The sequence below is a fragment of the Parus major genome, chromosome 2 (assembly GCF_001522545.3).
Source record: "Parus major isolate Abel chromosome 2, Parus_major1.1, whole genome shotgun sequence".
NCBI classification, from domain to species: Eukaryota; Metazoa; Chordata; class Aves; order Passeriformes; family Paridae; genus Parus; species Parus major.
Window position 1 is genome coordinate 45,289,916 of NC_031769.1, and position 16,850 is coordinate 45,306,765.

General features: G+C 39.0%; 1 protein-coding gene across 1 annotated transcript in view; it reads left to right on the plus strand.

Annotated features, from left to right (window-relative positions):
- The window catches only part of AVL9 (AVL9 cell migration associated), a 41,109-nt gene that overhangs the window by 1,688 nt on the left and 22,571 nt on the right, over window positions 1-16,850 (plus strand). The window contains exons 2-3 of the mRNA XM_015618210.3: window positions 13,456-13,576; window positions 15,621-15,706. Coding sequence (XP_015473696.1) covers window positions 13,456-13,576; window positions 15,621-15,706 — 207 coding nt within the window. The remainder of the gene's footprint in view (window positions 1-13,455; window positions 13,577-15,620; window positions 15,707-16,850) is intronic.

Genomic DNA, 16,850 nt, shown 5'->3' on the forward strand with positions numbered 1-16,850 from the left:
CAATCAGTAGAACCACAACCAGCCACACTTCCTAAGGGAAAACTAAACAGAAATCTAATTTTAAATGTATCCTACCTCTGACGTAGCAGATTTTTTTACTGAACTATGGAGAACGTTTCCTAAAAGAACTGGAGGCGAGGAGCAGCACAGCTGTAAGCTAATGAGTTTGACATCAGTAGTATGCAAGACTCTAGAGAATTTTTGAAGGAGAGAATTAATTACCAACATGAAACTAAGTAGACTGAGTCCTATGTGCATTTGCTAAAGATAGATCATGCCTGACTGACCTGCATCTTTTGTAAGAATAAGTGATTGAATTCCTTTCACTGTGAAAGAAATGGAGTAGCTCTAATCTGCTGGGAACTTGATAATGGATCACACTTATTTTTAAGGTAGAGATACAGGAATTAGTGCAAGAGTTGGTACTTGGGTAGAGAGTGGGAGAGGAAGCCGAAACAGATTTGAGTCAGAAGAGGAACTATTGGTTTGAAAGGTACTTGCAAGAAGTATTTCTCAAGATTGAAAGTGGTGCTGGTATTGTTTACACCATAAAATTGAGCTATGATAAGCAAACTTGAGGAATTAGTATTTCAGAGGAGAACTGGAAAGTCGTGCAAGAGCTGGACAGTAAGGAATTCTGGATTGATAAAAACAGGGTGCCTTATGAAGTTGTGCAATAGGAATGAATAATAACAGTATAAGCTTGGGAATTGACACTAGGAAATGTCTGGAAGAGAAATGAGACCACATGTGATCAAGGCTAAGTCACCGAAGCAGTGTGATTTGAGGGCAAGAATGACAATGTGTGTAATCCTATTGTGTGATAATATGTTTATCAATGCATATAAGTTCTGATCCACTTTTCAGAGAAAGGCATTTTAATTCTTTCTTCCAAAACTGGATGAGATAGTCCCTGGGCAGTCCATATTAAAGGAGACTGTAGAAGAGCTTCCCTAGCTAGGCTAACAAAGTAGATTTTGAGGCTGTATTCACCTCTGTAGGTACAGGAACATTTTCCCCTTTTCCTCTCCTGCCTCTTCACAGCTGGTAAGCAGATGCAGTTGTGGTAAGCTGAAATGGGGAACTGAGGTGACCAAAAAGCAAGCCTTGTTTTGGTGGTTTGCTTTTGAGGTAGTAGTTTCATGGATTCTGTTTGCCAGGTGGACAGCTGCAGAGGACAAGCACAAGAAGACTAGTGAACGTGAATCACTGCTCTTGACCTCCTGGCCACATTCCTTTTGATGCAGCCTAGGATGTGGTTTGCTTTCTGGGCTATAATGTGCAAAGTGCACATTGCTGGATAATGTTGAGTTTTTTGACAACTGTCACCCCCAAATCCTTCTCTACAGGGCTGCTCTCAATGACCTTTAAAGTATTGATCGTGACCTTTGAAGTATTCATTGAAACACTGCACTGCATGTGGTTGCATTCCAAGAAACTGTTGGAAAGTTAAAAATGAGCAGGAAAAGCCAGCCATTTAATCTAAATGGGTATTGGTACTAGAACCAGTGGATATGAATTCTCTCAGCTTGTGCTGCATACCTGAAACTATGAAGTGCAGAAAAACAAAGGTCTACAGCACTGCTCAAATGGATATCACTGAGTGAATTTGGAAAACTTAAGAAAGATCATAGAGCTGGGCTGCCTGTCCTAACGGGAATCAACCTGGTTTGCCTGACAAGGCTCTTTTCAGTTTCTATTCCCACCTCTTTTCTCTGTAGTGTTACTAGGAAATGCATGTGGAGTTAGGAGTTTCTATGGATTTATTGATGCTAGGTTCTTTCATTAGCTGCCATTGCTTCTGAAGCTTCATCACTTGAAATGTACAGCTCTTCCTGTTGGTTAACTTACAGATAAGGAATGTGTAGCATGCAAAGGCTTTGATGTGCAGTTTGGAAATGTATAGGAATATCTTTTTCTTTCACAGACTTGAAAAACAGTCCATATGCATTTGTTTTTGAAAGAGAAGGAGTGTCAGAGAATCTCTTTCTGTGTGCCTTTGGATTGGGAATATGAACGTCACAATTGTTCCTCAGGCTCCTTTCAAAGGCTGACTGTTTAACTGGGGGTCTTTTTGCTTGAATATGAGAGACAAAGTGAAGTTTTGCCATATGTACGTTGTTAAGCCTGGGGATCCAGTTACCCATTCAGTTGTTAAAAGCTTGGGAGTTGGCACTCACTCCTGTGAAGGCTTTGTGTTATCTGAAAACCAAAGCACTAAAAATTGTGAACACATTGGGAGGAGTTTTCTCTAGCAAGTATGGAGTAAACATTTGGAGAACCTGCAGGCTTTTATTTGTCTGCATGAGCAGATTGCCATCCTGTTTCTTTGGGCCCCTTAGTTACTGAGTTGAGCTGTGAATCCAAGGAGATATGCAAAAAGTGCTGGTTGCTGAGTCTTTGCTAAGGATTAGAGGTAGTTATGGCAGTGTCCAGAGAATGGGAGGAGAAACTTGGCTGCAAACTATGAGGTCCACCTAGTATTTGACATACTTTCAACAGGCCCATTAAGGAAGGGAATGGCAATTGGCAGGAAGCAGGAATGGTGACTGGCTTCTTGGATTTGTTACATGCTGGCTGACTTATGGGCACCCTCCTCAGTGAGTCATTAAATAGTAAATGTCCCGCAGCAGGCAGAACTCATGGGCAGTATGCATTCAATTATGGTTTTCATACATCTGAAATGAAATGACAAACATTAAAAATTCCTTTTCTGATCCCTCTTTGCTATGGATAAGTGGCCTCAGGAAAAAGTAACAGCAAATACAGCACTTCATCGTATGTAGTTGCTCTAACTCTTGCCCATTAATGTGAAACACACAGTTTTCGTGCAGTAGGAGTTCAACACACTTCTCAGGCTCTGTAGGACTCAAGGCACAAAAGCATTGGGGCACAAAGTGGCAATATGGGAAATTGCCACAGAAATAGTCTGATGTGTTTTGGAGTATCTGGAGCTGCTCAGCTCATTATCTACTGCAGCAGGTTCTGTTGATCTGCTTCAGTGTAGGGTTATAAGACTTCAGGACTATTTGTGCCTTTCTTCTGGAGCAGCTGAAAACAAATTCTTTAGTAGTTTTGAGGAACTGTAGTAGTGAATGACTAGTGATTTCAGAGCAAAAAAGGGGAAAGCTTTATTTCAGAATCATGAAACACTTCCTCTCATTACAAGCGAGTGATAAAGCACCTAATTTGCCTTACAACACTTTAACTTTTGAAAGCATTAACTAGTGTGGAAGATCCTTACCTGCCTTATAATAGAAGTCTTTAGCAAAAGTGGAACCTGAACAGACCTTAACTAGAAGATGTGAGTTATGTTGAAAACACATGCAAAGACCTTTGATATGGAGTGATGGTAGAAGACTGAAAGTCCTGAGGTCCTCCAGTTGTAATCATGTGTGTTGTGACCGTCACTTGAGCTCTGTTTCCAAGCTTTATTTGCATGGAGAAGCAGAGAGATAATAGTCTCTGAGGGTGTAGGAAGGCTTAAAATATCACAAGTACTCCAGAAATAATTCAGTTTGAAGGCAGAGTTAAAATGAGAACTGATGTAAAGGAGAGGACAGAAACATTTCACCAAAGCTGGAAAAACTTGTGGGTAGGAGAGCTAGGCACAAGTCCCTGTAAACTCCCTGGCTGGTTGCTGAGGAAGTACTTGGTCCTTTTGCAGCTGCAGTGCCTGACCTGCCACAACAACCCCTACCTTCTCCTGATGCTGCAAGGCTTCTAGGCTAATCACATCTGGGTGAACTCAGGCCCTGTGTCACCACCAGTGAAGCCACACAGAATCTCACTTCATTTGGGGCAAGGCCCAGCTTTTCTGCACTCGGTGTCCTGAGCAGTTGTGCGCATCACTGCTGACCTTGTGCACCAGGTGACCATTGTCTCATGTATCCTCTTAAGAGCTTAAAATTATTCCACTTTACTCTTGGCTCTCTTTAGCATATGCATTTCTTACTATGTTGTGGAAAAAAATTAAATTGTGAGTGGTAGGGAAGGTGAGGAGGTGCCATGTGTGCCCTGGAATGCTTGCACTGCCCATCAGTTTTGTTTGCCTGGGATCTTTGATCTGTGAAATAACGGCAGTGTATCTTGACCCACTTTTCTGTGCTTCTGTGGAAGATGACATTTCCAACTCCCACAGACATGGGAATGGATTACTGTAAATACCAAAAGGCATATTTCCATGGAATCCTAAAATTTGCTGTAAGGATCTTCAAGGTACTTGAACTTTATAAGGTAAAGGTGATGCCTGCTTTCTCCAAAGTAGTGTCCGAGTGCTTGTCTGTGTGAGATTCTTTTTGTGTGGACTGTGCCTGAAGACTAATCCCCCTCTCTTGCCTGACCAGAGGCTTTCTTCCTGGAATGCAAAGGAAACCTAAGGTCAGGAATGAAACAGCTGAATCTCAGTTTAAAAGAAGAGCCTGAATATAATCCTTGAGAGGGAAGAATGCCCTTTAATTTTTTCTGAATTATGTATGTGATCTTCATCATTTGAGAACTTTGAATACTTGAGCTCTGGAAGATGTTGCTGGTTGTGATCTGCAGAAATTAGCACCTGACATGGCCTGAGCAATCCGTGCATGTGGCCTTTTTCACTGGTGCCTAGGAAGTAGGTGTCTTTAAGCAGAAATGTTAGTATCTTAGGCTTGACTTCGCCAGAATTAGGAGATGTCTAAGGAATGAGCAAGGTCAGTCTGCACTTTTTATCAACTCTTGCAAACTGCCTGCATTTTCAGATCTGCTGCACTCTTGACTGTAGCACATTTTTTCAAGAGGGAAGTGTTGTTGTTCCCTTCCATAGATTCCATGGGTAGGAAGCTTCAGGGGAACACTTTCCAGCCTTAGTCCCTGTTTTGTTTGCTGCCTTTCTTCTAAGGCTGATTATTGGAGAATTATTTTTTTTCCCTTCTTGATCTTTGTCACTCCAGTAGTTGCTGTGATTCTCTTAGATGTGCTTGATGCTCTTAAACATGGAAGTGAAGTGTGTGCTTTGTTGTCTTTAAATTCCTCATGTTTTTGTTTTGGGGGAGCACAGTAGGCAGGTATTATGCAATAGGTAATCTTGTCTAGTGATTAAATAAGATCTTGTTACTGGAACAACAGGAACAAAAATAAGTTGAAAAGGAACTAGGCTGAAATCAAGCTGAAGTGCTTTGTTCCTATTTCTATTGATGATAACCTGTAAACATTAGCACAGTTTCTTTGGTTTTGTTCCCTGCTTTAATTATATTAAAACACTTTAAAGGACCATTATGAGCATGAAATCGTCTAATAAAGTTAATCATAGCATACATCAAGTATCAAAGATTAGTCTTTTGTCTAAAATATGTGGATTTTATGCTCAACAGTTTGTAACATTCAAAGAGGCTTTTAGCTTTTACTTGTAAGGCTACTTGGAATGGCATGGGGTGCTAATAATTTTAAATACACAATTACTGAGTACACATGTGCTTCTGTAAACAATACAGATTTTGATCTCTTGTGTAGAGTTAATGATGAGCTCAATTTTTTACATATCTGTTTAATCCACTTATATAGTTCTTAGTGTTCAGTGTTCAAGAAAACTTCAGGGTATGGTTGATTTGTTTGTTTCTTTATTTTATTTATGTTTGTTTTTTGTTTCTTTGTTTAGTTTTGGTAAAGAACCCTGTACTTTGATAATCTTGCAGTCACTTCTGTGAAGTGCTGCCTGGGAAGTGAAGTATCCATACCAAAGGAAGGATTCCATACTGGATATTTTTCCATAGTTGTCCTGATATGCAGGTTCAGAGAAAGTTCCTAAATACCCGTTTGCAGTTATGTAATGCTTCCCATAGTCATCATACTTAACTTTCATCTTATGATTTGTCTGTTCTTTTTATATGTCATAACATCTGAGTAGTTATTTAAATATCCTGTGCCAGGAATCTCAGCCTTTCTCTTGAATAAATGAATGAATGCTAAGTCAATAAAACATGTATTTCTGTACTTCTGCTGCATCTTTCATTTACCTGTTTCAGAATGTTTTCAAATAGTGACTTGGGCTCTTGGCACTTGAGGTGGCAATGTAATTTACCTACATGTAGAATAGAGGGAGGTTCACAGCTGTAAAATCACTGAACAGAGGCCGCTCCAGAAGGAGTAAATTGGAACTTGCAAGGCTCAACTTTGTGTTCCCTGTCCTAATATCACCTGACCTTCTGATCTGTGCCCAATTTTGGTAATCCATCTCACATCTTGTATGGGGTGCTGAGTTAATACACCTAGGCAGCATGCTGTTTCTAGAAGCAAAGAAAGTTGTGTGTGCAAGGTGTGAAGCAAGCTCCTTGCTGCCCCAAAATGTTGGGGGGCAGGACACAGGGCTGGCTGCCTGCTTCCTTGGGCTCACCAAGAGCAGAGTGTGTTCTGTGCTTCATGATGTCACTGTGTTTGTGTGCCTTCTTAGCCTCATGCATGGTAGCAAACCAGATTTGCTGGCTCTCAGGAGTAATTCTGATGTTGAAACTTGTGAGGAAGGAGCAAATTTACTAAGAACAATTCTGAGCCCATCAGATGTCCTGTGGCAAAGAGCCTGAATGCTGAAACCAAATGATGGCTCGCTTGGACTGCATTGGCTCAGCAGCAGATGCTGGGTGAATGACACACAATGGCTATTTCTAAACCGATGAGTAAAAGCGCTTAGAAGCGTGCCTGCCATCCTGGTCCTCCCATTTCCCAGGGGAAGGTGGATTTAGTGTATCATTTGTCAACTTGTTGCCAGGTCCTTGCTGTTGGTATCTAGGCCGTGGAGCAGAGCTGAGAAAAGGCTGCATGTCTGAGTCTCATGTGTGAGGTCTGGGTGCTGTCCCAGGAGAGGGGAAATGGCACAGTCCTTGATGTGTGCTCATTAAGAGCCCATGTGAGGGTGAATTGGCTGCTGCTGACCCCAGTCTCCACTGGCTGCTGTGTTGGACAGACATCTCTGTTAGGGGTAGAGATTGGGCCCTAATAAATAAACCCCTGCTTATTTTATCATGGGAGCTGCTCTCTCTTTCTAGAGTCCATCTATTAATTCTTGCTTTCTGTAATGGTACAAATCTTGTCTTGATGGCTTGGAATTCCCTAGCAAGTCCCCTTGGCTGGAATGGTTGCAATAGTATTAAGTTCCTTTTCTGGGAGGAGTGTGGGTTTTATTTTTTGCTGTTTCTCTCTTCTTTCTTTGAAGAGACTAATAAGAGCCAAACTTCCAAAGCACAGTATTTGTGCAGGGCTTGAATTACTATTAAAATAAACTGTTGAATAACTGGAAAGAGTATCTAGAATGCATGCTTGATGTTGGAAGTAAAGGTTTTGGTGTTTCAGGTTATTTTATCTTTTAAGGGCCTCAGTAAGAGTCAGAACTTTGCTAACCTAGTCAGAGTTTCTGAGGCAAACTTGAATGGTGATATTGTGCCTACAAATGGCGCCTTGGAACCTGTGTAAGTGGCCACTGTGGCTTTAGTAATGTGGAAATGTGAGGAAGTAGCAGTTTCAGGGGCTGAAAAGATGGAAACAACTGTGCCCTGCCTCCTTGTAATACAGGGATTTCTTTTGCTGGTGCTATTTTTGCATATAGTGTATTTTAAAATATATTTCTATAAGTATGTATTATATGTATTCTTCATATATATTTTTGTATGCATATATACATGTATTTTACATAGTTGTTACAAATATTCATATTTATATAAATGTATAACATATATTTAAATATGTATAAAAATATGTTAAATATGACCTCTGCTGTTAGAGGTCATTATATTACTGCATAGGCACTATTGTTATGTGGACGTGCTCTTCAGCTTGCAGATCCTGGTCTGCTGTGCAAGAAAGGGGGAAGTTTGTAATTTAAATTCAATTGTTATTTAAATAATAAATTGTTCTTAAACTGCTGAAAGACAATGCTCTTGTCTTTCATTTGGCTGTATGCTGCAGTTGTTATGGTGATTCAGATAAGATCATTGGTGTGCTGGTCTTCACTGGGTCTGGCTATGCAAGGACTAATATATTGGGAAAACTGATTTTAGAAATCCCTACTTCAAGTGAAGAACAAATACTGACTTATTTATAAAGTGGTATCAAATTTTAGGTGTAATTTTAATCTGTTGGGTTTTTTTGATTACTGCTGCTTGGAGTTATACTCTATTTAGCATACTTCTGCCTTTTTTAGAGGAAGGGTTGGTATCCTTGAAATTAAATGTGTTGTAATGATTTATGAAAATATTTTCTAAATAGAAATGTAATTAGTAGGTTTTGCTGATCTAGTTTTCTTCATTTCAAGCAATTATCCTGTGGTCAAAACAATGCGAGAAATCAAAGCAATTGTTTAGAGTGTGAAATGGGTTTGCTTCCTGTAAATTAGATTCTGTAACTTACTAAAAGCGTCCTGGGTCTTTAATATAATTCTGTCATTCTAAAGATTTCAGATTTTTTTGAGATTAAATAATCTCTCCATTGTTCCAATGCAAAACTTTATTTGGGTCAAGATGTTTTTTCACAACTTATCTGAAGAGAAATCTTCCAAAATACCTGTTATACTGAAGAGGAGGGCTTATATTGTGGCTGTAATTCAAATGTGATAGTAGATGAAGTGGGCAGGATGGGAAGGTTATACTCACATTTTAAATTATCTCTGTTTTGTGCTCACTGAGGATTTTACTTTGATTAACAATTAAGCACTTTTCACAGATAAGGAGAACAACCTTACCTGAGTGTAAAATTAGTGCCAACTGCCTGTCAAATATTTGAGTGCAATAGTTTAGCTGGACATGCACATATATTTGGAAATTCTTCTTTTATCAGTGTCCTTTTTTAACCTCTTTTCTGATTGTGTGCTTGCAATTTAGTAGAAGACACTATTAATGTGTTTTTCTTAAAGAACTATAATTTAATTCCTAGGTGTTGGAACTGAAATGCATTTTTCCTTGCCTGTTTTCATGTTTTCTTACTGTGACTTAATGAATGTATAGTAAATTTATTCTGGCTAGGAAGTGTCTTGAAAGATTGTCTGGATATCTTTTTTTCCCTACTAGAATTGTGTGTTGGTGCTTTGCATCTAAACTGTTAGATTAAATACAAACTGCATATTAAAGTTAAACCTGCAGAATTCCAGAAAAATTAAAAATGTTAGTTCCAGAAATTCAGTTGTACTTCCATTTAAGGAGTTCTTAAAAATAGATTTTATTTTAACTTAATAATGCCCAAGAGTTGAAGTGTTTTGTGTAGGGAAGAGCACAGTTATTTATTTCTCCCCTAAACCTCAAGACAATCAATATTCTGTATTGTTTTTAGTTCTGAAATTCATCAGGACCTATCTGCTTACAGAACATGACAGTTTGAACAGGCAAAAAAACATTGCCATCAAAACCCCTTGACAGGCATGAGCAATATTTCCAGCTGGGATGAAGATCCCTGACACTTGGAAGAGTAAGAAATGGAGATACTAGTTCATGTTTTATGTAGTTTATTTTGAAGTCTCTCAGGAGTTCAGCTTTGAATTTGAATTTCATTTTGTTGAAGACTCTTCTTTAATTCAATTGAGGAGACAAAAAACTGTAAAATTTTATCTGGCAGTCAGCTCTAAAAACTTGTGTCTATAGCTTTATTCCTGTTGACTGCTGGGCTTTATGAAAATATCTTATTTCTCATATTTGCAGGCATTTTTGTAGTGATACATTTATTAATGACATACAGGGACATTTAAGTGTATGTTTATGCATGCACATGCTTATATGGATGGATTTACATAACAAGCTGTTATATTTAAATAAAAAATGAGCTCCTCTTTCTTCATTCTGTGAAGAGGGTGAAAAAGAGGTATGAGGCAGGTCCCTTCTGTAGTCCCATCTCTTCCCCTTTTAATGGTTTGTCTTGGGTTTAAGGTGGAAAATGATAAGAGAATAACTATTTAAGTTGCCTTCCCTAGGAGTACTGCTCTGTAGTTTGCACATGCAGGCTGGCAAAGCTTTTTACTGAGTTGTTTGGAAACTCTGATAGAACTGAAATTCTATTTACCCCATTTTTACCACCTTTATACATGTGCACTGCCCATTTCATAATTTTCAAAAACTGTGAGGTTTTAGACTTTTTTTTTTTCAAGGCTGCTCAATATTCTTATAATACTTTGTTTTTGAAATAATGGTTTCTTTCCGTACAAAGGATTCCTAACTGCAATTGATGCAAGTCTGCCAACTGAGCTGGAGAAGTCAAGCAGAGCACCTAGAGGATGGGGAACAGTAAGTCAGTCATCTGCAAGTTAGACTTAGAGCCGACTCTCTTCAGAGATTGTCAAAAGAAGCAGATGAATCCCCCTCTGCAGGTGTCTGGTGTTTCCTCCTCAGAGGGAGGATTCCTTCCTCTGCTCCAGCATGGGGACCCTCCCCCAGCAGACTGCTCCATGAACTTCTCCGATGTGAGTTCTTCCCACAGGCTGCAGTTCTTCATGAACTGTTCTGGTCTGGGTCCCTTCCACAGAGTGCAGTCCTTCAGGAACAGATTCCAGCGTGTGTCCCCCATGGGGTCTCAAGTCCTGCCAGGAGCCTGTTCCAGCACAGACTTCCCATGGGGCCACAGCCTCCCTCAGGCTTCCATCTGCTCTGGCATGACGGTGTCTACAAGCACATCTCTGCTCCACCACAGACCTCCATGTCCCCTCCTGCAGGGGGACAGCCTTGTCTTACTGTGGTCTTCATGACAGGCTGCAGGGGAATCTCTGCTCCAGTGCCTGGGGCATCTCTAACCCTTCCTTTTTTGCTGGCCTTGGTGTCTGCAAGGCTGTTTCTCTCAAATACTCTCACTCCTCTCTCCTCCGGCTGCAATTTCCTTCTCTGCTGTAACTTTCCTTCTCAAATAGAGGATTCCAAAGGTGCTACCACCCTCCCTGATGGGCACTGACCAGCCCTGGGTCCCTCCTTGGCTCTGTCAGACATGGAGGAAGCTTCTGGCAGTCTCTTGGAGAAGCCATCCTGTAACCTCCTGTAACTATGAGGAATCCATAGTGTCTCGTGAGTAAAATATGCCACTAAGAAAAAAAGAAGAGTGTCTGACTTCTAAATGAGAGACAAACACCGGAATTAGTGTCCCTACAAGGAGCAGAAAAACTGTCTGCCATTGAGTACACACAAACATCCTGAGAATTCCCTGCTATCTTTTTCCAGTCACAGATGAGAAAATTAAAATGGGAGAAACTTCATATAAATGCAGTATTGTACCCTTTGCTAATGTTCAGATTCAAACTGGCTGGCTGAAAACACTGTTTACAGAATTATTACTAGAATCTTGCAGGAGTAACTTAAATAAATATAGCACAGTTACTAAGCTTGAAACATAGAAAGTCAAGGAGCATCTACACTTAAGTCCTGACTTGGGTATTTTACTTCACTGCATGGCCGACAGAGAGGGATTCAGATTCACCCTCTGGAGGAGCTTCTTTCTAACAAATACAGAAAAACCCCTGAGTTCCTTAGATTCTGGCAAATACCTTCAACGCGTCATTCCTGACAGGGAAATACTGTAAGGATTTAAGACATTGCTTCCAAGCACCTTCAGAATTACCAATGTATTTTGCACTCTAGCCAAATTACGAATTAAGAGACAAATTCAAAGGAAAGAGGGGCAAGATGAGTCAAGCTACATGAAAAACATGTATTCACTACAGAACACTCCTTTTTAAAGTCCAGAATAAAGCAGAGAAATCTGGCTCCTGTGTTCTTTTCACAGTGTGAAGTTTGCTGAAGAACTACTTTGTTCTAGCTCACAACACCTCAGCTGCTATCAGATAATCCCAGCAACAGGGGTTTCTGCAGCCTCTATCAGTTCCAAATTCAATAAATTGTACAGGCATTAATGACACTGGTGGCAATCTTGTTTTCTATTAGTCATCTTCTTTCAAATACCAGTTTTAATACAAATTTCTGTATGCATATGAACAGAGACAAATTGATGAATTGTCCACAAACCATTCCTGTCCCCCTGTGCTGTGGGGGAGGAGGTAGAGAATCAGGAATAAATTTGAGTTCAGGAAGCAATTAACTCACCTCAGGGTGGGGAGAAGGTGTTTTCAAGATTTAGGTTTACTTCTTATTGTCTTGCTCTGTTTTATTGGTATAAAGTTAATTTCCCCAAGCCAAGTCTGTTTTGCCCATGACAGTGACTGGTGAGTGATCCCTCCCTGCTCTTATCTCATGAAACCCATGAGCCTTTCATTATATTTTCCCTCCCTTACCCAGGTGAGGAGGAAAGTGATAGAGCAGCCTTGGTTGGCTCCTGGTATCCAGCCAGGGTCAACCCACTGTAACAAGGAATAAGAAAACTTGGAATTGATACAACAAGTAGCAAGGATGATTTCTCATGGTGCTTTCTTGTCCTTTGTGCCTTTTTCACAACTTGGCAACAGTTGTAAACAGTGACATCGTGTGTTAAGGTGAAGAATTTCACTTTTCCTTGGTACTTTCATCCTTCACAGTTTTTTTCAATTGATGTTGTTATTATTTTTTTTATTTTGCTTCATTGTCCATTAAATGGTAAGATTATTTATATGCTTGCTTTGTCATGCTTTTTATTTTCCATGTGTACATTCATTTTACGGCTCACTAGTTATGGTCACTAACTAAATATCCTTGGAAAGAAGTTGCAGTATCAATAAACAGTTTCTTTTACTGAGAAATTTGTGTTTAGATTTTGTTCACTGAATTAAAAAATGCCATCTGGAAAAGAGTTGGTTGAAGTGGCTGGAAACCCAGAGGGGTCTCCATATGAAAAGAAGATTGCATTGTAAAGATGCTGATTGTGGGGATGTGTGGTAGATGTGTAGTGCAAGAAATGGAGAGGTTGTCCCTATTTCTATGAGAAAGGTAAATAGCAATTAAATAAAAGGCAAAATGGAAAAGTAGGTTTTCTTAGTGAAAGGAAAAGGAGATACTTTTGGCCATTGTGTAGAACATGTTGCAGTCAGGGAAATAAAAATACATAAACCAGTGTTTTGCTGTTAGTATAGTTTCTGAGATGATTTAAAGTCTTGCAGGGTAACAGAGGCCTGCAAGTTTTAGCATTACCTAGTCATGAGCACTTGAATGGCTTGGAAGTCAAATCTGCTTTCAGGATATGTGTGCCCCAGCGATGACCCCTGCTGATGTTGCAGATGTGGCAATGTGCTGCTGGCTCTGTACACACAGGGAAGAAGATATTCAGCTCTTGGGTGCTGTTTTCTGTTTGAAGATATTTTTCATTCCTCTTGAGGAAAAGGAATTAGGCTCTAGAAGCCAAATTTGCCCAGGGCCTGTCAGTTAAACCACATAAGTCAGTCTGTGGGTGCCTTGAAGGAAGAGACAAGGAATGCTAGTTGGAAGAAAACCACTTTTTTCCCATAATATTGCTAGGCTGAATCATAGAGGCCTGCTTGTATGGTAGCTGTAACGTATTCTCTCTTTTTCACCCCTTTGTTTTCATTTGTTTCTTTAGGTTGAATTTTCCTATCCTCCCCTAAAACCTGGAGAAGGACATGACAGCCACAGTTTACCAGAGGAATGGAAGTACCTGCCATTTCTTGCCTTACCGGATGGCGCTCACAACTATCAGGAAGGTGAGAAATAAAAGAGAAAAGTTGTGTGTACTTCTGCTGCAACCTAAAGAAAAGACCTGATATCTGAACAGCTGACCAGTGATTCTTTTTACTATTGGACTTCCTGCACTTTTAGTTTAAATTGCAAAATACATTGGCAATGATATGTTCCTTTAGGTGAAAGTAAAGGTGTGCCTCCTACATCCAGAATTCAGATATCAGTAAAAACTTCAGGGTTACATATCAATTTTTTACAGTTCTAGCACAAAGCAAGGCTGCTGGCTTTCTCAGTAGTTCTTTGAAGGGTGAATAAATTCTCCTCCACTAATTTAGAGATTCTTAAAATGACCTACAAGTTACGGAAAGCCATGTCAGTATAATGGCATGAACTTTAAAAGTGTATTTGTTGGCAGAATAAAAATAGAAATATCAATTTGCCATATAGTCACCACCAAGTTTGTGGTACTTTTTATTTTTTAGTATTGCATTTATTCCTTTATTGGCAGTTCTGTTCATCCATGACATTTATATTTGTGTCCAGTTGTTTCATCTTTTTTTTTCTGCAGAGCAGAAAACAAGAAAGTCACTTTAAAAAGCAATATCACAGAAACCCTTTAATACTACTTTTAATTTGTGTTGTTTTTTAACTTGATATACTTAGGTTCCTTATTGTCCAGCTTTTGGAGACCTCATTTGGAAACAAAGGAAGTTTATCAAAATAATCTTTCTCCTAGCAGCAATAAGAGTGTCTCTGACTGCTCTGAGTCACGATTTTTGCTGAATTTCTGCATTGTTAAATACATTAAAAGAAGTTGGCTACATTCAAAGCTAGGAAATTCACATGCAGCTTCATTTACCTGCTCTTTCTTATCTCAGCACCATTCCAGTTAATACTCAACTTTGAGCCTTTTTATTGCTGTACTAGAAGAATATAAGTGTTTATTTTTTGGTAAGAAAAAAAAGGAGTTGGCAGCAAAGGGTAAATATATATCCTTGTGTTTTGTAGGCAAGAATACACTTGAACCATGCAAATAGATTTTCTGATAATAATTGTATTTCATTTACTGTAACTATTAGGTATCTGTTTTTTGAGTTTTAAACTAATTGCCATGGAGAATTGCATTTGTGCAAAGAGGATGACTTGGTACAGGAAATTGTTTTATAGGCCTTCTAAAACTCTAGGTGATTTCTACAATATAAACTTGATCAAGGTAGTAAGCTTTGTTATAAAAAGTCCCCCTCTCTGTTGGTCATAGTGCATAATATGGGATTATCTTTTCTGTGCATTTTCTTACTATGAAGCAAACAAAAAATTAACAGTTGGCTTCAGAAAAGATTTCACTCATGTTGTGAAAGGAGAGGATAGGTGGTTTTCTTTGCTTAGGATTTAGCAACTTTTTTCCAGTAGCAGCAGGTGTGTGTGTATATGTATATATCAAACCATAAAAGTCTTTCTCTTGTTATATTTTATAGCTGCTTTTCTTTTTCATTTTGCACTTGCACAAACACAGTAATTATTTTCTGTAAGACTAAGTTTCACAAATTCTTTTTGGTAGTATAGTGCTGCTGGTGGTGCAGATATCTACCTTGGCAGTGGTAGGAGCTACTCTATCTTTTCAACTGTGTGTATCCTCCTTGTTGTTTGAGGTTTCTTTCCTATCTTGATTGTGTTTGCCTTCTTAATGGCATCACACTCCAAATTGTACTCAACAGTGCCTTTGTCCTGAATTGGGAAAGCACCGTACCTGTAGGTTCCAGTGGTGCTTCTCTGCTGTCAGTAGCTGCTTCTGAAAAGCAATGTTGGCTTGGTCTGGCTAAACATGAAGCTGTCCTGCACACCTGGAGATTCTTCCACAAATTATCTTGAAATGTGAAAACTAATTTGGGTCTGGACATAACCTTGTTAGTGACTTGTTCCTTTTTCTTTCTTTTTTTTTTTTTTTTTTTTTTTTTTTGAAAATAAGTGTATGCCAGTACTTTCTGCATTAAACCTCTAAGGGATGCTGAAAATAAATATACTGAACTCTTGTGAGTGTATTACAAAATAGTCTTGTCTTTTTTCTAGATACTGTGTTTTTCCATCTGCCTCCAAGATGTGGGGATCGAACCACAGTGTATGGTGTCTCCTGCTATCGCCAGATTGAGGCAAAGGTAACTTTACAAGCTGTGAATTAATTATATTAATGAATAATAGGCTTGATGCATTAACAAACCTAAAATTCAGTGGCTTGATTACACCAACAGGCAAAAACTGCATGATTGTCTTACACTGAAAGTCTGTGATAATGGTCACAGTATGTAGCTCCAGAACTTGAAAAGTATGCTTTCCCATACATCAGCAGGTGTGTTGTGATCTTTTAAAATGTTCATGGCAATTGAAAAATATATTTTGTTTCTTGAGAGCCCATCTGGCCATCAGCACCAAGGAGCAAAACTCAATTGACGGTCTGTCAGGCGGCAAAGGTAAATTTCCAAGCAGTAGGCCTTTTGGGTGGAAAAAGTTGAAATTTCTCCCCATAGAGAATTTGAATACTTCCTGGGATCTGACAATGCAATTGTAGGGATCTTTCTCTTCACCTGCTTCCTTTGCCAAATGTACTCTTGCAGAGTAGACTTAAATCCTCCCATTTATGGTAGCTGCTTAGCGATACCAGCCTTTAGCAGTAAAACTGAAAAATTGAGGAGAGCCATGGTATGCACGTGATCACACTGAGGAAATTTAAGTACTAGATCTATTCAAATCATCCCATGTTTTCAAAAATAGTAATGGTAGTATGATCTATGCACTTAGAATTGAGAAGTTATTACAAATTTATTTTAAAATTACTTTTTTTTCAGTGATATGCCAAGAATCTGGAATGCCACGTGGGTTTGTTTTAATTTACACCCTCTGAATATAAGACTCGTTTATGTACTCTGTTTCTATGTTAATTACATCTTGATTATATTTCAAGTTCCTGTTCTTGCTCTAGGAGAAATTTTGCACATGCAGTTTTTAATTCAATTTATTTTGAACTAAATTCCAACTAAATTTGTTTTCATTCACTCATTATTTCTGCACCAGCCATCACTGTATTCTGTGATTTAGAGTCTTGCTGTATTTAACTATGCAATAACTCTAGTTTATTGTGCACTTGATTCCACTTTATGCTTTTTAGTAACCACTTGCGAAGATAAATAGATGTTTAAAATGAACTCTTTGGAACAACTAGAATAAAACCCAACGTGTTTCATATGACAGCTCTAGCACTCTCTCCATCTGTCCTTTTTGATGTGTGGGCTGCAGTCCATACAT